The 25,308-nt window shown below is 64.3% G+C and overlaps 3 protein-coding genes across 4 annotated transcripts in view; 1 reads left to right on the forward strand and 2 right to left on the reverse strand.

Moving 5' to 3' along the window:
- The window catches only part of KCNT1 (potassium sodium-activated channel subfamily T member 1), a 69,855-nt gene extending 63,375 nt beyond the window's left edge, over window positions 1-6,480 (reverse strand). For both annotated transcript variants that reach the window (XM_060013798.1, XM_060013797.1), the window contains exon 1: window positions 6,281-6,480. In XM_060013798.1, coding sequence (XP_059869781.1) covers window positions 6,281-6,390 — 110 coding nt within the window. In that variant the 5' untranslated portion in view covers window positions 6,391-6,480. The remainder of the gene's footprint in view (window positions 1-6,280) is intronic.
- Window positions 5,983-14,530, forward strand: SOHLH1 (spermatogenesis and oogenesis specific basic helix-loop-helix 1). Its single transcript, XM_060013799.1, has 8 exons — window positions 5,983-6,057; window positions 10,768-10,905; window positions 11,332-11,479; window positions 11,962-12,065; window positions 12,154-12,197; window positions 12,866-13,043; window positions 13,535-13,605; window positions 14,208-14,530. Exons 1-8 carry the CDS (start codon window positions 5,984-5,986, stop codon window positions 14,423-14,425), a joined length of 975 nt encoding a protein of 324 aa, XP_059869782.1. The 5' UTR covers window position 5,983; the 3' UTR covers window positions 14,426-14,530.
- Window positions 14,531-21,252: 6,722 nt separating this feature from the next.
- LCN9 (lipocalin 9) lies at window positions 21,253-22,971 on the reverse strand. The gene is made up of 5 exons (XM_060013255.1): window positions 22,876-22,971; window positions 22,639-22,772; window positions 22,309-22,382; window positions 21,842-21,952; window positions 21,253-21,425 (listed from the first exon to the last, which is right to left on the reverse strand). The coding sequence occupies exons 1-5, from the start codon at window positions 22,969-22,971 to the stop codon at window positions 21,253-21,255; spliced, it is 588 nt and encodes a 195-aa protein (XP_059869238.1).
- Window positions 22,972-25,308: the final 2,337 nt, after the last annotated feature.

The raw sequence follows: 25,308 nt of genomic DNA on the forward strand, positions 1-25,308 counted from the left end.
TTCCCGCTCCAGTTGGGAACACAAGAGTCTGCCCACCACGATGGGCGTCCTCGGCTCCCACTGAGACGAAGCAAAGAGTAAGAGAAGGAAGAGATGGGGCTCTCACTGTCTGCAGCAGGCATCACCGTTTGCCAGGAAAACCCAAGAAGATCAGTTGAAACCTATTAGAACAAATGAGAGCATCTAACGGGGTCACACAAACCCAAGGCAGGAGCGACAAGGCAGCATCACGGGAGGGAGGGCCTGCTCACGGCAGCCGTGCGAACTCAGGAACCGGGGCCCCACTTGCCACCGGCCTCCAGGACCACTCAGAGCAACGGCCCACCGCTCTCCGGCGCTCTCACCGACGGCAGGAGGGGGTCGTGCTCCCAGAGCTCAGCAACCCTCCTCCAGGGGAAGAGGCAAAGCTGATGAGCTCCCGCCAATGCACACACGCATCTTCTCAGAACCTGTTTCCGAGATTCCCGCTGAAGGACAAATATGCGAGACCTGCCAGGACAGGTGTAAGAGGAAAACAGAGAAGGGACGGGCCTTGCCAGCTGTCAGGGCTAATTTACAGCTCCAGCAACGGGATCTCTAGGGCTTGGTACGAGAGAGAACACAGAGCAAGGGAATTCAGGAGAGAAAGGAGGCCTCGGGAGGGACATCAGTAAGTCAGTGCTGCTGTTGGAATGAGAGCAGCCCAACCCATCCTCAGGGCCTCTCACGGGAGGCTCACAACATCCTGTGTGGTGGGAATGGCGTCCCCCCAGTTTGCTGACGGGGAAACAGACGCCACAGAACTGAAGTAACTCAGCTACCTGGGCAGGGCCAGTGCCGGAGCTCAGGTGCTCTCAGTGGCTACGCCACCCGGCCGCGGGCCTCCCGTCAGCGAAAGAAAGACCCCAGCTCACAGCCCCCAAACGAGGAGGAGCCTGGAAGAGAATGCAGGGCAAAGATGCGTGGGGTCCAGAAGCTTCTTGTTCAGCAGGACAGACGTATCAATGCTTCCACGTGGGAACAAGACGCTTTTATTTAAAGACACGCTGATGAAACGGAAGAACAGTGACAGAAATCAGGTCGGTGCAAGGATGCCTGCAAGTCACGCAGGAAAGACAGACAGGCAGGAGGAGGCAAAGGACGAACGAACAGCAGCTCAAAGAAGAGAAAACAAAACAAAAAAGTCAACTGACACACACGTGAAGGACCTGCTGCCTCCCCGGCCACTAGAGAGACAGCCCAGCAAGTACCATGATGGCGGGGGGGGGACTCTCTGACCCCGAGACTCCAGCTGGGACACCCTCCTCTGTGCCTAGGACGCTGGGCACAGACCCTAGCTTCACGATGACCCTGCAGAAGGCCCGGACGTGTGCTACGCGGGACATGCTGCGCTGTGAACACGCAGGTCCCAGTGACCCGAGTGGACACGTCTCTACAAAAGAGCAGCCCTCTCAAAGGATCCCGTTTAGGTTAAAAACGAAACAATCTGCTCGGAGAGGAGCCCAGTGAGACGGGGCTTTCTCTAGCTGCCTGGCTCATACCAGCTGTGCAGGATGTCCCCACCGCACAGTGACAGCTCGGCGGGTGTGGGGGTGGCGAACGGTGAGCTAAGGGCTGTGCTTCAACCTTGCTGCTGCACCAGGAGACGTACCGAGCAAGGCTTGAGTTACTGGACGTGAGAAGCGCCAGGACGACCTTCCTCTCCCCACGCATCACCAGGCTGCAGCCGCAGCCCCAGCCCTTGTCCTGGGCCCAGCCACGGGCCGGTCTCTGGGGAGGAAGGGCATATGACATCCTGGCGAAATGTCCCTTCTCCCCCCAAGGCTCCTTTATAAAGGAGTCCAGATTGCTTGCAATGCTCAAGCCAACCCGGAGCAGGACTGAGGGACACCCCCTCAGGCTCAAAGACGCGCGCTCTCCCCTCAGATGCATCCTTCAGTAGCTCACCCTCGGTTCAAAATTTCCAAGGAAACTGGAGACCTACGACTGACAGAGGGATGGGGGATGTGTGCACGTGCGTGCACATGCGTGGGTGCGCATGGACCCGTGCGTGCCTGCGTGCACACAGGCGCGTGTGTGTATGCACAGTGCACACGCATGCGCACGCATCCCTGCCCAGTGCCCCGCAGGGGAGTCCTGCAGACGTCACAGCACCACCAGGGTCGGGGAGCGTGAGTCGAGCGCTGGGCTGGGTGCCCGCGGAAGCAGAAAACCGCCGAATCCCTCTGCTGACCGCGACACCCACCATAATAAAAAGGCCAAGCTGCTCAAGCCGCCTAGAGCTGGCGGGGTGCACATCTGGGGAGGGACCACCCTCTCCCTCGGGGAGGAGCCTTTGAGTCAACGCCGTGGACGGCTGCTCGCCGCCGTCTCCGAGCTGCATCAGATCCCAGAGGGGAAGCTCAGAACACGTCGTCGTTGTGCCAAACTCAAGCTGGAGAGCTATCGAAACAGACACTTCATGACAGCTCCCCCCGGCACAAAGCCAGCCAGAGGACAGCGAGGAGGGGCCCGGTGGCCGTGTGCCCACGGGGCCTTGGGCGTGGCCACGGGGGCGCCATCCCCACCCCGGGCCTTCCCCAAGCCGTGGGCCCGCCCCCAGACACAGGGGAGGCAGAAGCCACGGGGATCGCAGTTCCCACCCTCCCGGCCGCCCACCTGCGCTTGGATACACCTCTGGGGAGAGCCCATGCTGCACGCCCCTGCGGGGGACGCGGTGTGCCCGGGGCCCTCAGTGCCGGGCAGCGAGCCCACGTCCAGATGGCACACCCAGCGCTCAGCCCCTGGGTGCACGCCCCCAGGCTGGGTGCGTGGCGGCCACTGGGAGGTGCCGGGGGAGGCCTGGGCCGAGCTGCGGGGGGCTGAGGCAGAAGGCTGCCCTGTGTGCCCCACCCCCACAGCCGTGGGACTGGGCACCACCGTGGCCCTGCTCAGCCACCAGGCTCCAAGGGCTGGCACAGCCTGCAGGGGCGCTCTGGGCCCTGCCTGGAAGCTGAGGCCCAGGTGGGGACACCCTGCCCACACCGCACACCCGGCAGGTCCCTCTCCTTAGAGCCTCACGTCCCAGAGAATCCAGCTCCCCGGCTGGTCTCCCTGTCCTTTGTCCTGTGACATCTGCCAGTACCTCCAGGGTCACCTCTCCCAACACCCTGGGGGCCCCCATGTCTGCCAGATGGGGTGAAATTCCGCACTCGCCTGGCACCTGGGGCCTCCGTCCCTGATTTAAGACTCGGAGCTCTTCCCAAGATCAGACACCTGCCGAGAGGTGTCCAGCAGCAACCTCTGGCCCAGCAGCCAGGGTCTCTGTGAAGACGGCTGAAGGCTCACGTGGGGCCTCCCCCGGGGCGGGAGGCTGTCCTATGGGCAGGAGGGGGGTTTCTGGTCACGTCATCGTCAACGTGCAGGGCAGCATCCCAGGCCCGCAAGGCTGGCACTGCAGGGTGGCCTCCAGGGCTCACTGCCCCATGCAGGACAAGCTGGCCACAGCCAGAGAGACTGCACAAGGGACCCCTGAACACACCCCCTGTGGGAAGTCTAAATCGCAGAGCAGACCTCTTGGGAAAGGCCTTTCCAGGAACCCCAGCCCGGAGCTGGCCTACTGACCCTGCTTCGTCCTCTGCAAATGGTTTAAACTTGCCAGCGTCTAGTACGGGCCTCGGCTACGGGCCAGGCCTCCCCATCCCCGAGCACGGTAGGAGGAAGAGGTTTTGGTGAACATGGGTGGCCCATCCGCACACACAGCCCACAGAGTTCCCACGACTCCTTTAAAACCGCCCGTGTCATCAGGCGCTGCCCCTGGGCCAGCACCCATCTCGGGGCTCCACCCAGGGGCTCCACACACCCGGGCACAGCCTGCAAATCCCCACATCCTCGGGGACGGAAGGAGAAGCCTCAGGGCAGAGTTCATGATTCAGTCACGAAACCCTCTAACAAAGCACGACTCCTGCCGAAGCAGGGTCGTGCCAGGAAACCCGGGGTTAGTCAGACACACGGACAGGCTGGGACGCCCGTGGGAACGGTGGACGGAGCCCGCACGAGCGCACAGATGGCACCCATGGACCCGCGCTGGACACAAGCCGAGCTCCGAGCGGGTGCCCCACCCCATCCCTGCTCACTCACCTCCGTCCTCCCGAGCTGTGGCCGTAGCCACCCCGGGCCGAAGGCGACCCCCAAGTTCCCTCTGGCCCCCAGACCAGGAAGCTGTCCCTCCTGCCGGACAAGACTGGCCTGCACCTCGGGCCTTGGGAACCTTTTCCCACGGACCCTGGGCCACTTCCTGCTGCCCCGCAGGCACCGCTCCCTAATATGGGCCGGGAGGGCTGGCCGTGACCTCCAGCCAGACATGCACCCTGGCGGGATGCCAGCCCTAGATCTGCGCCTTCCACCCTTGGGGCCCAGAGGGTCCCATGCTGGCCCTGGGTAGGCAGGGCTGGTGGGGGACCAGGAGGTTCCAGTGGGAAGGCGCAAAGCTAGGACTCTGGTTTCCAGGGCTGACCCTGCTGTGAAGCCTGGTGCGGGAATCCACCCCTCGAGCTCCACCAACCTGGATCCTCACACACCTACACGGGGTCTTCCCTCTCCAAGCTAAAGCCCAGCCCCCTGAGCTGCCAGCCTTGGCCTCCGCTGCCCCACCCCACCCCAGCCAGGCTCCCCTCTCAGCCAGTCTCCCCTGCTCTGGGCAGGCGGTGGGGTCCCTACCCAGCCTGCCTGACATACCCTTGGCCCTGGCAGCCACTCCACACGTGTCTGAAGCATGACGGCAAATCACTGCAGGGTCAGAGGTCAGCTCCGACCAGGGGAGAGGAGCGCTGTCCCTGCGGACGCGGAGCCGTCTGGGGAACCGAGCCCCTACCTCGCCTGCAGCAGGCAGTCAAGTAGGGCAGGGGAACTGGACACGGGTCGTCAGAAAGATGGGTGACACCTGTCCAAGCAGGGAGATGGGCAGAGGGGCATCCGGACCACGTCACAAGACCCCTCTCTGGTCACTTATTCTGTGCCTGACAGACGCCACCTGGTTGATCCCTCAGGGCAGCCCGAGGGAGGTCCAGGCTGTGCCCACCTCACGGGGTGAACTCCACTTCCCAAGGATGCCACCTGCACAGCCTGCTCTCAGGGCCCCTGCCTCTCACCTAAAGCTGTGCCCCTAGGACCCCACGGGTGCCAGGCCTGCGCTGTCCCTGCAAAGGGACCGCCCTGACCCTTGACGTGTGGCTGGAAGCTTCCCCTTCCGGTCCTGGTCCCTCAACAGGAACGGCCCTTAAAGACCATTCGCTCCACCACTCACTTGGCAAGCTGGGAAGCCAAGTCCCACAGGGAAACAGCCGGAGCACCTGGCCTTGAACCCCAGCATCCACCCCTTCTCCGGCCTTAGAACAGCTGACCGAGCGGGACCCAGAGTCCAAGGTTCTGCCCAGCCAGGGAGGGTCACACACAGGGCAGCGGCTGTGGGTGACCTGGAGTCTGGCTCCTGGTGCAGGGTGAGGGGCAGACGTGTGCGCCTGTCCTCTGGGGCTGGTGGGGTGGGGAGGGCGCCCCTAGGACAGGGCCCTGGGGCAAACCCCCGTCGGGATTGTCACCGCTCTGCCCTTCCTGGGACGCCCACTGGCACGGTGCCCTCTGTGCCAGTCACCTGGACAGGCAGGAGCTTCGTGGCATCGTGGGACACTGCACAGGGAAGGTCGGCTCCCAGGCCACCTGGAAGCCCCTGTTAGTTAATTCTCTCCTCACACAGATGAATAAGCAGGGACCCTGAAAGACAAGTGACCAGCCGAAAATCACCAAGCGACTAGAACCCAGGACTCCTGCCCTTCATCTGACAGCCCACCTGCACCCCACACCCCAAACAAGGCCCTTAGGAGGAGCTGCCCTTGAAAACCCACTTCTACCTGGGGGAACCTGGCCCCTGTGCCTCGCTGGGTACAGCGCTGCCACCCCCACTGGCTCCTCCCCCAGGCTTGACCAGAGACGGGGCTGGGAGACCAGCACAGCACCTGGCCCCTCTGGCATGCCAGGCACTCCAGCTTCCTGCCCGCAGGGTCTGCGCCTCGTGGTGCCTGGGAGATGCTCACAGCCCCGCAGGTAAGAATGGCCACACTCTGGCCACCTGCTGGTCATCTGAGTAAGGGCTCGCCTCACTGCGACCGGGTCCTGAAGGGCACCCCTGTTCCCCAAGCTCCCCACGCTCCAGGGTCCTGGGGAGCAGGTAGTCCTGGGAAGTGGGGATTTGAGGATGAGGGGCCCTGGGGTGGCACGAGCCCCGTCCGGGGTCCCTCCACGTGGGGGAGGGCACTGCAGACCGTACCTGGCGGCGCATCGGCCGTCGTCGAACACGAAGGTCCGGTTGGTGTGGCCCCCGCCGCGCGCCCCCCTGTAAACACCCCCCGGGCTGTGCGCCCCGTCCGGGAGCGGCATTGGGCTGGCGGCGGCTGCGACTCGGAGCCGAGGAGCAAACGAGTCGGGAGCGATTGGCGACTTCTTCCCCCGCTTTGCCCTGAAACACTTTTCTCTGGTTACGGTGGGGGTGGGAAAAAAGAGCCTGTTCCAGGGTCGGTTCCGGCGCCTGTGCTGGAGCGCCCCCTGCCGGCCGCGTCGGGAACCAGGCTGGGGACGGTGTGGCGGACCGCCCGCATCCCACCCCGGGGACCCGTCTCCATCGCGACGCTCGGCGCCCCCGTAATCCCGGGAAACCGGACAGAGGCTCTTCGAAGGCTAGAAAACCCTAAGAGCGCCCCCAGGGGCAGGGGTGCATGGTGGGAGGGGCTCCGAGAGAGCTGGGGGCCTCTGGGCGCTTCCTGTTTAAAGCGCGAGCATCGGCGATGGCGCCTGCGCTGCTCGATCCTGCCCTCGCTCTGAGCCGCTGGGAGGGGCGGCCGATCAGCACCTGACCCACCCCCATCCCCCCACGGCACCTGTCACTCCTGCAGAGGCCTGCACCCAGACCCCGTCTGTCCGTCCTCGCGGCACACCTGGGAGGCCGCTGGGCCCGGAGAAGGAAGGGAGGTCGGACCCCTGGAGGCAGGAGTGATTGCGCGCTGCCACCTGCCGCCGCCGGCACCTCTGCGGCGCGCGGCCGCCCTGCTCTGCTCTCGCCGCAGCCCCACACGGAGCACCTGGCAAACAGGCAGAGGAGGGCCCGCAGCCTGCTGCAACCCCACGACCCAAAGGAAGGCATCCAGGAAGCGGGGGGATCCGCTGGAGGGCCCCACACGCTCACACTGCCACCCTGGCTCAGCTGCTCCCCGCCCCCGCAGGTAGAACCCTCTATTCTGTCCCCAGTGCTGGCCTGACCCTCACTGAACCATAAGCGTGGCGGAAACACAGAGGAATAGACAGGGAAGGGAGGCGTCTCCCAAAGAACGGCGAGGGACTGCGGCGTCAGGCGGGGGTGGGGGAGCTGAGCCAGCATCACCCGCGCAGCTCATCTCACCTCACGGCCTGGGGCACCAACCCAGCCACCCACAGCGGGGTGGTCAGTGCAGGGGCTGTCAGGGCGGAGCTGGGCCAGCTGATTTGGAGGGTGCATGGCATGTACTTCGTGCTCCTGACATCTGCAGGAGTCTCAAGCCCCATCCCTGTTTACTTCCAGAAAACAGCAAGCTGAACAGATACTGTGTGTGCGCGTGTGCGCGCGTGTGTGTGAACTTGGCAAAGGCATGGCTTGCCCCCAAGTCCCCAGAAGGAGTGCAGCCTGTCCCCAGGCTCATCCTCAGTCTTACCTCTTGGGCACTTTCCCTACTTCCTCCTGAGAGGAGGATGCTGCTGCAAGCGTGCCACCCACCCCTGGCCCCCAGCAGGTCTCTGCCCTCCCCCAGGACTCCTGCCAGGGTGTGTCCATCTTGCGGGCCCCTTGGAGGTGCCCTCTGGCTGGCTGGTCCACGAGATGACTGGCATGCTGTCAGTGACGGGAAACTCTGGCAAGCCCGGTAACATTCCTGAGAGCTTCAGAGAAACCAAAACTTGGCCCCTCTCTACCAAGTAGGAGCCAAGCCCCTAGAACAATGGCGTGTCCATCCCTCCCCAGCCAGGAGCAGGAAGGGGAGAGAGCCCCAGGCCCTGGCTTCCAGCCCACCTGCTCCAGCAAGGCAGCCCAGCAGATGGGATCTCTCCGCCAAAGCCCCCACTGTGCCCCTGGACACCCGGGCCAACATGCTCTGCGGGGTCTGCCCTGGCACTGCCCTCTCTTGGGCACGGGGGACCCTCCCAGGGCAAGGAGCCGGGCTTCTCGCACCTCCCGTAAATGCCGGGCCATACGTGCTGGCAGAACCGGCCATCCCCAGCCTTCCCTGGACTCAACACAGAAGCCAGGCTGTGGGCTGCGCAGGACTGGACAGCAGAGGCCCTGGAGCGCCCCCTTCTGTCGGGAGTGCGGGCCTAGCACATGGGCCCTGGCCTCCAGGCTCCCCAACCTGATCTCCCGCCCACCCATCCTCACAGCATCACCCTCGATCGCGAGGCGACTTCTGTCCCCTGCCCAGCCCTCCCTTTATCCCAGGCCCGGCCTCCTGGGGTTCTGCCGCCTCTCCTGCATGGCCTGACTCCACGTGCAACATGTTACCGCCCCCGCCAGTCCCCCAGCATCTGACCTGCGGCCCCAGCCTGGGCTGGCCGGCCCCTCCCCCATGCCACCTTCAGGACTCAGCTGAGCAGAGTGGAGACGTGGGCCCAGGCCCTCAAGTGGCAGGACCTCCCACGGCTGCACTTCGCCCATCTCTGGGTGCTCCCGCCGCCCAAAGCCCCACCCCAGGACGCCCACCTGCAGGCCTGAGCCCCTCCTCGATTGGAGACAGGTTTCCTGCTTCCCGGGGGGCAGGGGCTCTGCTCTGTCACCTGGTTCCGTCCCAGGCCCAGCACCTGGGGCGCACTTTGACCACCGCAGTGACACCTGCCCCAGCTCCCTCTTGCCTCGCTTCCCTGTGAACTCGCCCAGCAACTGCCCCCCACGCCCACAACAGCCCACAGCACTGCTCTGAAGTCCTCCTGACTGAAATAGAGCTTTAGTACCCTCCCCTCCCCTTAAAGGTCCACCTCTCTGAAAAAGGACCACCTCTCTGAAAAAGGACCAGTCTCCACTTTCCCCTTCCTCCCTCCCTTCCTTCCATCACTCCTCCAACAAAGCCCCGGTGGGCTTCATGTCCAGCACTGGGACGGCCCCTGGAGACCCGGCGAGGTGCGCACAGACCTGGAACCACTCACACTGTGCACTAAAAGCGGGCAGAGTGAGGTGTTTGGGGAGCTCCCCGCCCAGAAGCTGCTGGAGACGGGGGCTTCGTGGAGTGAGTCTGCATCTGGAGGTGGGGGGCGGGGAGGGAGAGCAGGAGCGAAGGCCTGTGTGAGGGCAGAGCCAGGGCTCAGCCCCGAGAATGAAGGTCCGGGCCTGGGGCAGGCAGGCGGCAGGGGTGGGAGAGGCAGGAAGGCCAGCCAGCCTTCAGGCAAGCCCGGGTGCTAGGGAAGGCACAGAGAGGGTGCGTGGGATCGGAGACAAGGCTGGGAGGCGCCTGCAAGCCTCCTCGCTCCTGAGTGGGCGGTGGCACTGGCTTAGGCAGAGCTTCCCCTGCAAGAGATGCCATCTGGGGGACGGGCACAAGTGAACCTTGGACCTGCAGGCCCTCAGAGGCAGGTGGGGCCCTCTGCCCATCCTGAACCGGCCGGAGTCCCATAGATCTTGGCTGACCAGCCTCCCCGCTCCCATCTTAGCTCCCCTACCTGGGCCTCAACGTCCCCCACGGGCCACACTGATCCTGAAACCTTCTCCTCCCACACCTGTAGCTCCCCGGCCCCTCTGCGCTCAGGTAAGTCCAACTCCTCCTGCCACACAGGGGATCCTACCTGCCCACCTCACCCACGTGCCAGCCCAGGGAACCGCCTGGGCTCGCGTTCTTTCCTGCTTGGGACGCTGCCCAGCTCGCTCCTGAAAACCACCTCGCCCTGAGGACACCCTCCTGCCCCTCCCTCCACAGATTCGTAGTCTACTTGGCCCCCCCAGTCGTGAGACCCTTGAGGGTAGCGCCCAGCTCGGGGCTGGCACCCGGGGGCGCCCGCGGTGGGTAGGTGAGGGGAGACCCCACTGAGCGGGAGCTGCGCCGACCACCCGGAAAGGGTGGAAGAAGCCCACCTACTCTGACCACCTACCCCAGCCGCCGCTTCTTTCTGGCAACTTCTCGGCGAGCGGAGCTTCACTGCACGCGGGCGTGGGGCGGGGCAGAGCGCATGTGAGGGAGGCGGGGCGCGTGGGGGCAGGGCGCGCGTGGGGGCGGGCCAGGTGCTGCCTGGGCGGGAAGCACGTGGGGGTGGGCCGAGTGCACGTGAGGGGGAGGGGCTGCAGGACGGCCTGCGCGGGGCGGGGCGCACGTGGGGGCCCGGGCGCGTTGCTGGCCTCTCCACTAGCTCTAGCTGCGTGCCTATGGCGTTCAGGGCTCTTGCGTCAGACGCTGGGCTTCCCGGAGCCCCCGGCTCCGAGGGGTGCAGGTGAGAATTGGGGGGGGTTGCCGGAGGGGGTCAACTGGAACGCCCCTGCTTGGGGGTGCTCGGGGTGTCCAGACCTGGCGCTTCTATCCAATTCAAATGCACCGAATCCCCGTCCCCACCCAGCTTGGCCCGCCTGGGGCAGAACCCCGACCCCCGGCCCTTTGGGGGAAAGAGGGAGGAGTGCCAAGAGGTAGGGCCCAGGGCCGTGTTCCTGGGCGACCCAGGCCTTGTCCTGCGCCCGCCTCCCAAGATGTCCATCACCGCCTCGGGGCTCCGGGGGCGTTTTCTGGGATCACAGAGCCCGGCGCTCTTGGCTTTTTTCAGCAGCGGCCCTTTCCTGTTTGGGACCCAGTTACGCTGCGAGGATCTCTGCCACGGCTCAGGCCAGGCCAAGGCCCCTGCGGTGGCCAAGGGTCCAGTCTCCTACCTCCCACGGAACGTGCTCAGCGAGAGGCAGCGCAGGTGGGGGCCGCGCAGTGGGGTTGGGGGTCAGAGGAGGTCAGGTTTGTGCCCGCGAGCTGGTTTCAGGTGGCTGGGACAGGCTCGTGCCGTCTGTCGGGTAAGGGAACGCTTAGTACATCCCCGAGGTGAATATAACACACGTTTTTGGGGGTGGGGGTCCCAAGGGCCACCGTTGCAGCCCTTTCTTTGACCTGAAGTCCTGGGCACCTCGAGGTTGTGCCACCGACACCCCCAGGCAGTGACGGTGCAGGCTTGGGTCGCCCGCGGTGAATATCTGGATAGCCTGCAGCTTGGGGTCCAGGGCCCTGGGCCAGAGTGTGTGCTGACACGATCCCTAAAGGGCTCAGAGGGCTCTGGTGGCTGCGGTGCTTTTTCCGGGTCAAGGCCAGACTGCCCCATGGTCGGTGGTCACTTCCCTGGAGGCAGGAAGCGGATCTCCTTGAGCTGTGAGCGCCTGCGGGCCCTGCTGCCCCAGTTCGACGGCCGGCGGGAGGACATGGCTTCAGTCCTGGAGATGTCGGTGCAGTTCCTCCGGCTCGCCAGCGCCCTGGTGCCCGGCTGGGAGAAGCACGCTGTGAGTTGCCCTGCGGCAGCCTTGTCAGCTCTCTGGGGGGAGCCATGGGTATCCCCCCCTATGCCCCGGGCAGCTCTGACCACCCGGCTGCCTGGCTTCCCTCTGCCCTCCGCCTTGCACTGCCGGGGCTGCTGCGTTTCTGCAGACACGCCTCCGTTTGTGCACAGCACCTCCTGCGGGAGCCCCGGGGACAAGCCGTGTTCTCCAGTTATGTTCTTTGTACTTTTGCCCACGGTGCCAAGGCTGGTATGGGTAAAAGGCCCATTGCTGTGAGGTCCCCAGGCGGGCATGGCCTTCAGCCTCCCTCCCGCCCCCACCCCCCAGTCTTGAGGACACGGTCTGCACTCAGGGAGGACCTCTGGGGCCCTAGGCAGGGTGGCCAGTGAGGGCCCACAGCCTGCTTTTTTTGTGGGTTTTCTGGTTGATGGTCTCTGTTGCGTTTTTTGTGTCTATTTCCGTTTTTGGTTCTTGCTTCTACGAAGGAGACATGGCACACGTGGCAGAAAGATGTTTTGCAGGTGGCCCTGGCGAGTCAGACCCCAGCAGGTGCCCCGGACCCCGGCGTGGGAACGTCCAGCGTGACCATGTTAGTGTCCCAGTGGGGCTAGGGGACTCCCGGGCATGGTGTGTGCGCACTGTTCAGAGGTTTCTCCTTCTGTCTTTGCGTGCTTCAGGCAGCAGGCTTCCCCGAGCCGTGCAGCTGCGGATGTGGACGACGGTAAGGCCCCGGTGGGGGCGGCCGCAGTGCTGGGTGGGCCGCCGGCCCTGCCTGGTGAGCGTGAGCGGGCCCTTGTCCTCCCGTCGTGCCGCCTCCGACGAGGCCCCCAGGGCAGTGTGATGACTGCACTTCCCTCATGCTGGATGCCTGCCATGGCGGTTGGTCACTGCTTGGACCACGGCTGCCAGTCTGCGAGTGCCACGGGAGGCGAGACTGTGCCTTCCCCCTCCCCTGGTGTGTTCCTCAAGGCGGGGAGGGGGTCTTGCTGTCGCCAGGGCCAGCAGCAGAGCTGGGCCCCCCAAAGAAGGTCGGGACTCAAGCTCAGGGTGTGAGGGTGCAGGGATCACACAGCACGGTGGTCTGAGGGTGAAGTCCTTGGTCAGGAATCACGGAGATGGAGGAAGAGGTGGAAGCGTGAGGGTCCCCAGGTCCGAGTCCCCCATGGTTGACCTGAGGCCGAGGCGGCATCTCCACCAGGAAGCCTCCCTGGCCCCAGGTGTCAGGTGCCTCACCTCTGGCCATCTATCTGCTCCTGGTTACTTGTTGGTTTTTTGCTCTTGAAATTCATGGGTTCTTTATGCAGGACACAGTGGGCAGGGACTCAGGTCTTCAGAGGAGAGCTGCTCTCCAGGTGGGGAAGGCTGACCCACGCCTCACTTCCCCCCCAGAGCCGCCCAGCCTGGTCCTCCGGTCTCCAGGCCTGAGTCCCTCCAGGGCCCTGAGGCCGCCCATGCTGTGGTCGCGGCAGCCACCCTCCCCGCTGGTGAGCGAAGAGTCTCAGAGCTGCTTGGGCCGGGCTGGGTCCCCAGGTCAAGGGACTGACAAGGCCATAACGCTGGATGCCAGGTGGGTGTCCCAGTGGTGTGTGCGTGACCCGCTACATGCCTGCTCCCAGCCCTGCCCGAGCTCTACCTGGACCCCCTGCCCGGGAAGTTTCTGCCCCTCACGTCCTCGGTGTCTGCCTGGATGGCCCAGGCCACTGGCCTGGTCCCGGAGCAGCCAGACCCTGCCACGTATGTGGTTTTCTAACGTGTTTCTGGAAACGCTGTTGTCTCCTTAACGGTCATCCGTTTTGGTTGACAGTAAGTGAGTTTGTGTTTTGCGAGCTCTACCAGCTGGGGTGTGGGCCGGGAGCTGCTGGGGCTGGAGAGGAAGCAGCAGCGGGCTGGGCTGGCTCGGGGCAGGCAGGAGGGTGGGCTCAGGGTCCGGCTGGGAGGGCGCACCCCGTTGTCTCTGAACCCACAGCTGCCTTTCAGGGCCCATGCTCTTCTCTCGAGGTGAAAGGCCTGGGGTCCAGCTGGGGTGACTCAGGGTGAGGGTGTCCTTGTTGCATCCAGGTCTGTGTCGGGGTATGATGTCGAAGACGGGTCGTCCTTTCTGCTGACGGCCAGTCCTGACTGGTGGCTGGGTGAGTGGGGGGTGCTTGGCCCGGGCCACCTCCTCCCCTAACTTGGGACAGGCTTTGGGGTCTGGGTTGGTCCTGTTGCGGGCTGGGCGGGCAGCTGGGGCTGTTGGGGAGATGGGATGGGGTCCAGCTTGCTGTGTGACACTAAGGTCTCAGCGTCTGTCTCTGAGCTCCCGTTTTCTTCTCTGCTGGTGGTTTTGGGGACCACTGGTGGGAACGACAAGCGGTGTGTGGGGAGTTATCTGTGTGCTCGAGTGCACGGCAACACGGGGTTGCGTGTGTATGGCTGCGAGTCAGTTTCAGAGCCTTCTCCCGAGACCTCGTCCCCACAGAGGCGTCTGGACGTGCGATGAGTCCCGTCTCTGCAGGATTTGGCTTCATGGGGTGGGGGAGCCCCTTCCTGGTTCTGCGTCTCAAGCAGGGCCGGCAGGAGTGGGCCCACCCACCTGGTCAGGGGTCCTCTGTTCCCACCTCAAGGATGAGCAGAGGGCTTCCTGGTTGGGTGGGACAGATGGGCAGAGGGGGGCCCCCTTCTGCACACTGAGTCCACTCTGCGTGCCCTGGGGTACCTGCCTGTTCTGCTGACACGTCCCGTCTGCTTCCAGGGTCCCTGGAGGGCAGAGGCAGCAGTGCCCCTTTTCGGGTCCCCGCCAGGAGCAGCGTGCTGGACAGGGCAGAGCCCAGCTTCCTGGGCGACCATGAGCCCGGCTCCCAGGACCCCCCCGACGGGCCCCTGGAGCCATGGAGCTCAGATGTGAGCTGCCCCAGCTCGGCCCTGCGGGAGGAGGTAGACACCATCTTCCCCGACTTCTTTGCTTACTGAGGGCCGGGTTGCGCCAGGCCGCGGGGCACGGGGCCTTTGCAGCAGCTCCTGCCGCATGCTTGGGCCTTGTCCTTGGGGTTTGGGCTGCAGCTGTGCTCTAATTCCAGCGAGGCTGTGGGGCGGGGGGCTGGGGAAGCGGAGGCTGGGTATTAAAAGAGGAAAAGCAGTGTTTCTGGAGGAAGCAAAACTTGTGTAGATTTCGTGTAATTAACGCGATTCACTGGGCAGATGGTGCTGCTTCTGTTCAAAGTGCAGCCACCCCTGCCTGGGGATTTGTTCCTATGATGTTTCTGGCCTGGGGGATCCCTAAATAACCCGGCCCTGGGGCTAGGGAGGGGAGGGGTCCACAGATGGGGAATTGTGTCCTTGGTCTGCTCCCCAAGAGGCAGGCGTGGGACCCAACTCCCTGTGCCCGTGAGGCTGGTCTGAGGGGCCCCACAGAGGTCCATTGGGGAGGCCTCTTTCCGGACCAGCGGGGGCACCTGGGAAAGGAACCATCTCTGCCTTCGAGGTGCTGGCCTTGGTGCTCCCCGTGCAGGGCCCGTTGGGGGGCGTGGGACGGAGGCCGCTTGGCTTTCGCGTCTGGACCCTTAGCTGCTCCCGTCCCCAAGGATCGGGGAGGCACTGGCTTCCTGTAAGGAGTGACCCTGCCTGAATCCCATCACCTTTCAGTCACAGTGAAGGCGGTGCCAGTCTCTGACCCAAGCTGGTCAGGGGCTCAGCCCACCCTGATCCCTGCTTGTCCCTTTCTGGAGCCCTGGGCATCTTCACCCCAGCACCCTGGGAGGGAGGCCCGGGAGCTGGGACTCAACTTGTTCAAAAGCCTGACTGAGACCCCCAGCGGGTGGGTGGACCCACCCTGACCCTTAAACTCCCCACTTAGACCTTTAGAAGGCGAGGGGCAGGACCCCATCGGGTGGCAGGAGGGCTCACTTGCACTGCCTCCAGCTGGTGAAGGGGGGGGGCGCTCGGAGCTGGTGTTGAGAAGGGTCCAGGGGCCCAGGCAGGCTGGCGGGGCCAGAGCAGGGGTGGGTGAGTGGCGCCTGACCCATCGTGGGAGGAGAGCAGCCGTCAACCCTGCACCCGGGCCAGGGTCCTGGGTCGGGTCCCGCAGGCCCTGGGACCACGAGCACAAAGCTGCTGCGTCAGACAGGGCGCCGCTGCAGATGCCCCGACGGGACGGGCAGCGCTGCAGACGCCCCGACAGGACAGGCAGCGCTGCAGACGCCCACACGGGACGGGCGCCGCTGCAGACGCCCACACGGGACGGGCAGCGCTGTAGACGCCCACACGGGACGGGCAGCGCTGCAGACGCCCCGACGGGACGGGCAGCGCTGCAGACGCCCCGACGGGACGGGCAGCGCTGCAGATGCCCCGACGGGACGGGCAGCGCTGCAGACGCCCCGACGGGACGGGCAGCGCTGCAGACGCCCACACGGGACGGGCGCCGCTGCAGACGCCCACACGGGACGGGCAGCGCTGCAGACGCCCACACGGGACGGGCGTCACTGCAGACGCCCACACGGGACGGGCGTCGCTGCAGACGCCCACACGGGACGGGCGTCGCTGCAGACGCCCAGACGGGACGGGCGCTGCTGCAGACGCCCACACGGGACGGGCGCCGCTCCAGATGCCCACACGGGACGGACGGCCGTCTGGGGCCAGACCTCCCTCGCTGCCTGGGGGAGTGCTGGGAAAGCTGACCCCCCTCCAAGGTGGGGAGAAGAAAGGGCTGCCGCCCGGGCCTGGTGGGGGCTGGGCTGTCACGGCTGCTGGGGCGGAAAGGAGCTGGGGGTCCCGGAAACAGCTTGCTTTCCACCCGTCCCCTGCTCTGGCCCTTTTCTAAGCAAATTACCCTGTTGGCTGCAGTTGGGTGTTCGGGGTGGATTTAGAAAGCGCGGTGGTGACTACAGGCTTGTTTTGGGGAGTGAGGGGGTTTCAGCATAACACCCCCAGCTCTCTAGGTGACCTGCTCTCCTCCCCCCACCCCCAGGGGCTCCCGGAAGTAGGACAGTGGCTGCTGCTTGCACGGAGGGGGACGTGGGGCTCGGCAGGACCCCAGACACCCTCAGGCTGCACCCTCTCCCAGGTCCACCGACCTCTCAGCCCCGGACATTGTTGCTGGGCAGTGTCTGTGGCTGCGCCTTGGGGTCTGTCAGCCGGCTGAGCTGGGAGGTGGCCAGCTGCTCTGCCAGCACCGCCGTCCACCCTCCCCGAGCCCTGCCTCCCCTTCCTCTGCCGCCTCCCGCCCTCCCTGCTGCCCGTCTTCCTCCTTGAACTTCGAGGCCACCTTGGGTCACTCCCCATTGGTGTCGTGGTCAGGGTGCTCAGGGCTGCCCAGGAGCCTCACACGGCGTCTGGTCACGGGTCCTGACCTGGAGCCTGGCACAGCCAAGGGCCTCCCTGCCCACCTGGGAGGGGCCGGCCACTGCTCATCCTCAGGGGTCTGGAGAGCACAGTGCCAGGGCCTTGCCTACCACCAACGTGACCTTTTCTTGGTAAGGCCAGGCCCATCCTGTCCATCTCCTACCCAGGTGCCCAATGAGTGAGAGAAATGGTTCCCTCGCTTCAGGCCTCAGCCCTCCCGAGACCCTCGCCCAACCAGCCTGGCCTCAGTGTGCCCGCCCCCCACCCCCCGTGGGGGGACACCTGGGCAAAGGACAGGCCCCACCTGCCCTGGAAGCTGGACTCTACAGGCCTGAAGGAGCCAGAAACAGGCTCAGTCTTCCTCCAGCCCCGCCTTTGGTCTCTTGAAACCCAGGACACCTCGTCATCCCCCAGCGGGTGCTGCAGCCTGCCACCTGGGCACAGCAGGGTGCCCATGGCATGACAGGGTCCCCAGGGCAGCCATGCCCAGGCCCACCTGGCTTCAATGTTTTCTTCAGGGTCGTACCTGACGCTGGGGAGGGTGGGGGCCTTGGTCTGGCCCTCCTGTGCAGGGGTCAGAGCTGCAGCTCACGCTGTGGCCGGGAGCCAGTGTCCCCTGTGGTGCTGGACCTGGTCACCTTCCAGGGCCCACCATGAGTCCCTCCCTCTCCTCCTTTTTCCAGAACCTTCTGGAATCTTTTTGACTCTTCCAGAGGAGAAGAGGACACTTGTGGCCACGTGCTGGTGGACAGGGCGGGGGCAGCTAAGCCGTATGATGGAGGCGTGGGGTCTAGGGAGGTCCCAGGGATGTGGGTCCTGATTCTTCTCTCAAGGGGTCTCAGCAGAAATGGGCTTTGGGGCTGGTGGTCGGAAGGAGTGCAAACGGAGGTGGTCCCCTTCCCTCGCGGGCCCTGTCTGGCCGTCTCTAACCCCTCTGGGACCTGCAGGTGGCCCCCAGCCCCTCGACACAGGCAGCTGGTGCCCTCGGAGCTGTGGACCCTGCAAAGGCAGCAGCCCAGGGAGGCCCTGGCACCCACAGTGTCCACTCGTGGACCAGCGGGTCAGCGCCCCACCTGCTGCTTATGGGGCTGGAGGAGGTGGCATGTGCAGAGCCATGGCAAGGGGGGCCTGGGCTCCCGTGCATTCCAAAGCCGCTGCCATTGGATGGGGCCTGGGTGCCAGGGCAGGGAGCACCCAGCGAGGCCAGAGTTGGTGTCTGGTTTGTGCGGGGCCTGGCCAGCCCTTCCTGCAGGGGGTGCCCTTGGTGGTGCCGGTTCTAAGGAACCTCCCCGAGCCCCAGGGACATGGCTGGCTCTGCTTCTGAGGGCGGTGGGAGAGAAGCTTCCGGATCATGTGAATCTCCCCCGTCTCTGCTGATGGGGTCGAGCTGACGTGCCCAGTTCCTGCATTTGCCTTCGGGAGAGTCAGGCCAGGAGCTTTCGCTGAATGGATGGATGCCCTGTGCTGCCTTCTCGGCGCAGAAAACAATCCCATTACGTGTCTTAGAAATTGTATCTTATTATTGTAAGCGTGGAGGTTGGTTGCACTCAATTCATTTGAAACGCTGGGGATCCTAACCCGAAAAGGAAAGCTGTTGGTGAAGGGCGGGGTGGCAGGTGGAGGGGACACGTCGCCCAGAAGCTTCAGGGCCTGTCCCCAGGCTGATCTCCGTGGCCACGAAGCTGCCTGGGGCAGCCGGTGGTGGGTTTGTTTCCCGGTGTTGGGGTTTCTCTGGGTGGGCCCTCCGAGGGCATCGTTCCTCAGTGAGTCCTTGCCCCCCAGCCTGCTCTGGGCCTGCTCGGGGACTGTCCCGAAAGCGCCCTGTTCCTGGGTTTGGGATGGACGTTGGAGGCCAGGTGATGGCACAGTGGCCACCAGGACGCAGACCCTTCAGCAAGGAAGAGGGGCGTGGGACCCTGGAGAACGCCCTTGGCCTCTTTGCGGGGCCGAGCTGGGCCGCTGTCCTGTCCCAGTGCTTCCTGCGGTCGCGTGCGGCCAAGCCGGCCAAGTGCGTGCGCGCAGCCCAGATCCCAGGCGGCTGGGAAGTCCCTGTCCAGGCTGCCCCCCCGGTAGCCCCAGGGGTGCAGCGCCTGTGCTTCACGGGGGCTTGTGAATTGGGGCGGGGGGCAGCTTATTCAGAATGCAGCTCCTCAATCAGTGAGGGGCCAGGGGTCAGGATACCTCCCGGGCACACGGCCTCTGCTGGGGCAGGTGGCTCCTGAACCCGGTGCCCTGGGTGGGGTGGTGGAAAGGGTTCTAAGCAGCACAGAAGGACACGTGGGAGGAGTGTCGGGGTCTGCAGCGTCTCCACCCCTCATGGAGGGCAGCTCCGGGGGACGAGTCCAGCAGCATCACAGCCACAGCCTGACTCCCCAGGGTCCTCTGGAGGACATGGCTTCCCATTCCCCGGTCTTCTCTCTTTTATCGGCTTTTGCTTTACAAATGGGGGAGGGATTCCAGGGCTAACAGTGCCCCCAGGCACGTCTCTGGTACGTTTCAGGGTCTGAGCAGGAGGGTGTGGGAGTTCTGTCCTTGGAGGTGGTGCCGGAGGGCGGCTTCTTCCTCCGTGGTGTCAGGGCCCAGCACTCACCCCACCGTCCCCATCAGAGCATCACGGAGCCTCAAAGGACAAAGACCAGGCTTAGAAGGCTGTCCCCCACCCCTGCCACCAGCACGTCCTTTTATATCCATTTGGGAAGCCCAAAGCAGGGCTGTGACCTCTGCCCCAGATGCCTTTGCCTGGCCCGTCTGAGCACGCGCCCGCACGCGTGTGCGTGTGTGTGGTTTGTGCGCGACCGTCTGAGCCTCTGTGTGTGTGTGTGACGTGTTTTGTGCGCTGCGGGAGCCCCTTGGGATCCTGGCAGGCCTGGCTTCGCACAAATGGCCCCCTGGGCTCTTTCCGAATGCACTTGACTTTCCCACGCCTGGTGGGCAGACTCAGCTGTGCCAGGGGCTGGGTGTTGGCTGGCTGATACCCCTGCCTGTGACATGTGCCCCGGGGTGCTGGGAGCCTGGCCCAAGACACGGCCTCGGGGGACTCTTGGCCACCGGAGAGAGCCCCCTGGCCTGGGGTGACAGTGGCCTGAGGTACAGCCCTTGGGGGAGCAAAGGGGCTCACCAGCTGTGGGGCAGGGAGCTTCCCTGAGGCTGGGATCCAGTGGAGGGGGCCTGGCTGATGGGGGACTCAAGTGGGCCGCCCGGGCCCTGGCCCCAGGTGGGAGCCCTGGCTGGCACTGTGTGCGTCGGAGGGGGGCTTAGGGGGTACCCACCAGGCTCTGGCAGCTCGAGGAGGGTAAGACACGTCCTTTGCTGCCTGCCCAGCCACCGTGTCCGCCCCTAGGGCCTCAGCCACTGTCATTTAGGGGAGACCAGGGTGTGGTCTGAAGGGGCCCCTAACCTGCAGGCGCTCTGCTGGCCGACCCACCGGAGCTGTGCTCTCTGCCCGGAGACCGCACTGCCGGGGTCTCACCCCACAGCACCACCACGGGGTGAGCCCTGGGGCTGCCACTGCCCGCAGCCCCGAGCCTGAGGGGACCAGGGTGGCCGTGGGGCCTGGCCTCGCCCCCTCCCTGCACCATCTCCCAGCTTTGCGCTCTGAACGGTGTCCTGGTGAACCTGTAGCAGCTTCTCCAAACCCCGTGGACGTGAGTCCAAGGCCAGCTTGGTGTCGCCAGGAGGGTCCCCATCCCCTGTCCCCAGCAGCCTTGGCCTGGGATGGGGTGTCAGTGGGCAGCTCCCGGTCACCATGCTGACACTGGCCACGCTTGTGTTCGGGCTGAGGCCCCCCAGAGCACACTGGGTCCGGGTCAATCATTTATTGGACACAGCAGGACAGGCCTCCAGGAGGGCGGAGGCTGCTGCTAGGGGGTGGGGCAGCTGAAGGGCTCCTTGGGTTAACCGAGATTTTCTGGTCCTTCGGTGCCTGGGAGACACCCCTGTGAACAAGCGGGGGTGCGGCAGGCTCAGTGGTGGGGGACGGCGGGGGCAGACCTGCGGGAGGGGCGGGGCACTGTCTTGAGAGCCAGGGCAGCTGGCTCCCCACCGCCCCGGGCCCTCCCACGGGTCACGGCCTGGGGGCGTCTGTTGAGAGACAGAGGAGGCGATGGGGAGGGGCTTTTGTCACAGGCAGCCGCGTGCCAGGCTCTGGACCCCCAAGGTCTGCCCTCTATAGTCCTCCACCTGCAGGCCCACCCCGAGTGTGTCCACAGGCCCCTCTGCCCCCCCGCTGGCCCTGCCCGTGTCAGCCTGGGTCAGCCCCGATGGGCGTCCCCACCTTGGGTCCCTCCCACGCCCCCCGGCACTGCATCCTGAGTCTCCGAGAGGGCCAGGCCCCGCGTGGAGCAGCTGGTAACGCCTGTGCCGAGCGGCACCTGCCGCCGACCCCCACCCCCAGGGGATCCCCTGCTGCAGTCCCCACAGGGTCAGAGGTCACCCACCTGGGCCCGGCAGCCTCCCCGTTGTCAGGCGCGAGGGCAGTGATCTGTGGCGAGCTGAGCGGAGGTCCGAGGCTGGGGCAGGCGTGGGCACGCATCAGTTGCGGTCACTTTGATGATGTTGGTGGGGTGAATCCCATGGCTTCTACAGTAGTTGGTAAACAGCAGCAGGGCGTCCGGGCTGGCCTCGCGTGTCCGGCCTGGGGGCACAGTGCCAGGGGCCGTCTGTCTTGCTGGTCATTTGGGACCGCGGGCGGTGGGGTTCTGTGGGCTGGGAGGCTGCCCTCTCGGGGTGTGGGCGTGGCTATGGGGGCAGGCCCAGCGTTGGGGTGGAGGCAGGCCTCTTCTCTGGGTCCTGGTCGTTGCTGTCTCCTGTCCTTTGTTTACTCCACATTGGGATAAAGGGCTGGGGCCCCAGGACAGTCTGAGGGTGTCTGGGTCCAGACGGCCTCGAGGTGGCCGGGGTCCATCCTGTGTCTTGCTGCCTGTGGCCCGGTGTCCTCCCTGGGGACTGGGTGTCCCTGGAGGGGGCGGGGGGAGGGGCTCGCCCTGCCCTTGCGGGGTGGCGGGTGGTCCACGTGTGGGCACAGGCAGGCAGGGGTCTCTGGGCACTTACTCAGCAGGTTCACCACCACCACCTCCTTCTCACGTTTCTCGCGGTGGTTGCAGAGGATGACGTAGCTCTTGGGGTCCACTTTTTCCAGGAAAAGCCTGTTCTGGTCGGCATCTGTGACCCCGGGGGTCAGGGTGGGAGGCGGGACAAGAACCAGACCCTGGGACCCCTCTGGTCCCTTCACAGGGCTGGACGACTTGCTCTTAAGGGCCAGCCGAGCCCTGGGCTGGGCAGGACCGGGTGTGGCCCTCGGGCCCTTCCCGGACGCCTCCGCCCACACGTGCCCGCCACTGCTGCCGGTGCCACGGGGGTGCCGTGCCCAGCCCGGGGACGCCGTCTCGAGGTGGGCGTCCTGGCAGCGGGGCTCCTGGCCACACTCCGCCCCGAACTGGGGGTGGCGTGGGGCCGGGCGGACGGGGCCACACTCCACCTCCAGCTGTGGGGCTGGAGGATGGCGAGTCTATACTTACCCTCCAGCCGGTACTGAAATTTCCTTTTCGTTTTATTTGCCATCATCGTAATTGGGACGCATGCACCATTTACCCTGGGAGGGGGTGACAGGTCGCCTTGGAACCCGCGTCTGGAAGGCAGGGCTCGGCCTTCTCCGTGCAGCCCCTCGGTGGGACTGGGGGAGCTCGGCCACCCTGGACCTTGGACTCTCGTGTCCATCTCCAGGCAGCGAGCCCCTCGCCCCGCCCCACATCACCTCTGAGCCCGGAAAGCAGGCTGTGAGGGGGGCGGGGGACAGGGTCGTGCGACTCACCTGGGCTCTGCCCTGCCCGCACCTGCCCCTGACTTACTTCTTGTGCAGGTGGAGCTGCAGGGCCCTGGGGGTGACCTGGATACGGTGGACGAGCAGCCGCGCGTCCTTGTCGTCCTTCAGGAGTTTGGGTTGGTTGGAGGCCATCCCTGCCAAGAACCATTCGCCGCTGACCTGGGGAGCAGAGGGGGGGACGCTGGTGCCGGCCGGCCCTGTCCCTGTGGCTGCTGCCCCCAGCCGCCTCTCCATCCCACGCCCGACGCCCGCGGCTGACTACCAGAGTCTCGTTGAAGTTGGGGTCCTGGGGCCCCCAGTGCAGGGCCTGGGGGCAGCCGAGCAGGGTCAGCCCCACAGCCAGCAGCAGGAGGCTCATGGCGAGTCAGGGGGGCTGAGGGATGGCCGGCGGCACCTCGGACAGGTGTCCAGAGCCCGTGGTGGTGGCCCTTTTGTCCCCTGCCGGGAGAGGTTCCTGGCCACGTGGCGGGCTGTCACCAGCCCCCTCCCATTGACCACAATTACCTTCTATTTGTTGAACCTGCGGCCAACAATGGCCACTTTGCCCTTGTCCACAGCCCCCCTGCCCGTGCGTGGTGCAGTCATGCTGTTTCCAGGAACAGCGGGTGTGTCCGCCTGGGCAGGCTTCCAGGGTCCTTGTGTTCCCATCAATGATCAAGTCACAGAGCCGCTTGCTGACCTGGGCAGCCCTGAGGTCTCCCTTCTGACGGCCACCCAGACGTTTGTGTGGCTTGGTCATGGGGCCCTGGGACTCGGGGGGCGGCCCCGGGGGAGCGGCAGCCCTGGATGCCCTTCCCCACTGGGGGTTGACCGACGACCCTGGCTTGGGGGACAGGGGTGGCTCCGTGACACGGCCTGGGCCATGCTGCCGGGCGCTTCCCCTGGAGTGGACCATCTGGGCAGAGCCAGGCACAGCGGGAGTGAGGGGGCTGCAAGCGGGAGCCGGGATGTGCCCCATCTCGACTCCCCTGCTGGAGCCTGACTGAGTTTGACTCCCTCGTGCTGCACAGGGACCCCCGGGGCCGTGGGGCACAGGGCAGAGCAGCGTGAGTGCAGACACTTCCCGCCCCCCCCAACCAGGGCTGTGTCCTTAGCTCTCTGAGCCTCAGTTCCTCACCTTTGAAGGGGCAATGACGATGCTCCCTGGCTACTGGCTGCCGGCCCGTTTCTTGGCTGCAAGACCCTTCGAAGATGCTCGTGTGGGGTCTCCCATCCCCCTCCCTCATCCCCCACTGAAGCGGTGGCCTTGTGCAGCCGACTGTGCCCCAGGTAGAGCCCCTCCTTTGGTACCGCAGTGCCACACCTTGGTGTCAACACTGGGCAAGGACATTACGAGAAAGGAAAAATTGACGTCACACCCACCCATGAACGTAGGTTCAGGAGCCCAGGTAAACACCCTACAGCGAATCCAGCCACATCTGTGGAAAGGAAGGTACTTTACAACCTGTAGGGTTCCATCCAGAACTGCTAGGTTGGTTTAGGGACCGTGAATCAATCCATGATTCCATCACTTAATAGAGCGGAGGGAAAATCCTCTGATCGTGGTATTAGCTGCAGGAAAGGCACTGGATGAAAGTCAGCCACTATTCATGGCAAAAACTCATACCGCTCTAGAAATTAACGGGCGCGTCCTCATCTGATTAAGGGGTTTACAAAATACTAGGGCAACTGACCTCTGTCTTGGTGAAGCATCAGAAGCTTCTAGGAAGGGAAAGGCAGAAGGATTTGCAAGGAAGTGGCGAACCTGAGATGGTCCTAGGTGACGTGACCCCGTGTGGAGGATGTCCAGGTCACCTGCAGGTGACTTGTTCAGATTCATTAGTGAGTTTAGAAAGGCGACTGGCCATAGGCTCTGTACACAAAAATGAACTGTTTCTATACACGAGCACTGCATACTTAGAAAATGAAATTTAGAGAGACTTCATTTACAACTCAGTGAAAAAAATCAATTAGCTGGGAACAAATCCAAGGCAACAATGGTGTCAGGCTTCTGCACAGTAAACCATAAGCTAGTGTTGAGAAATTAAGGTAAACTAGATACGTTCATACACGTGTACGGGGATTAGAAGCCTCAATACTATAAAAATGTCAGTTCTTTTCCTAAGAACAATAGGGTCCCAGTTGAAATTCCAGCAGCGTATATGTCTTATGGGATTCACCAGCTGATTCCAAGATGTCTGAAAATGCCGCGAGTTAAAAATAGCCGGGACTCTCCTGAAGGTCAGCTTGGTAGGATTGGCTCTCCCAGACTCCTGTTCTCATCATGAGCTTTCGTGCTGAAGCCAGCGTGTAATCTGTGTGACACTGAAAAAGAAATGAACCCAAAGAGCAAGAAACAGACCCTCGAGTCCGCGTACGGGCACTTCTGAGGGTGAAGATGGTTCTGCAGAGAAATGGGGCGAGAGGCAGCCTTTTTCATACATGGTGCTGGGTCGTCTGCTTGCTCATAAGGACAAGAATGAACCTTGACCTTGACCTTGACCTTACGTCAAATACAAAGATAAATTCCAGCAGTGTTAAGAGTTGGATGTGCCCCACCCCGGGGACAGGTTGAAGTTCTAACCCAGGACCTCAGAATGGGACCCTGCTTAGAGGTAGAGTCTTTGCAGAGTTAGTCGGTTGACATGAGGTCACAGGGTAGGCCCGACTCAATGTGACTTGTGTCCTTGTAAAGATGCCAAGTGTGGCGGCTTCC

This window comes from Delphinus delphis, chromosome 6, assembly GCF_949987515.2.
Source record: "Delphinus delphis chromosome 6, mDelDel1.2, whole genome shotgun sequence".
Lineage (NCBI taxonomy): Eukaryota > Metazoa > Chordata > Mammalia > Artiodactyla > Delphinidae > Delphinus > Delphinus delphis.

Excerpts from the sequence above, each read along its gene's own strand:
- LCN9 (XM_060013255.1), bottom strand. The coding sequence starts at position 22,971 with ATGAGCCTCCTGCTGCTGGCTGTGGGGCTGACCCTGCTCGGCTGCCCC. Across the intron at positions 21,953-22,308 it reads ATTTCAGTACCGGCTGGAGG|ATGCCGACCAGAACAGGCTT; the intron begins GTAAGTATAGAC and ends CCGGGGTCACAG. Across the intron at positions 21,426-21,841 it reads GGTGGTGGTGAACCTGCTGA|GCCGGACACGCGAGGCCAGC; the intron begins GTAAGTGCCCAG and ends CTGTGCCCCCAG.
- SOHLH1 (XM_060013799.1), top strand. The coding sequence starts at position 5,984 with ATGCCAGGCACTCCAGCTTCCTGCCCGCAGGGTCTGCGCCTCGTGGTG. Across the intron at positions 10,906-11,331 it reads CTCAGCGAGAGGCAGCGCAG|GAAGCGGATCTCCTTGAGCT; the intron begins GTGGGGGCCGCG and ends CCCTGGAGGCAG. Across the intron at positions 12,066-12,153 it reads GGAACGTCCAGCGTGACCAT|GCAGCAGGCTTCCCCGAGCC; the intron begins GTTAGTGTCCCA and ends TGCGTGCTTCAG.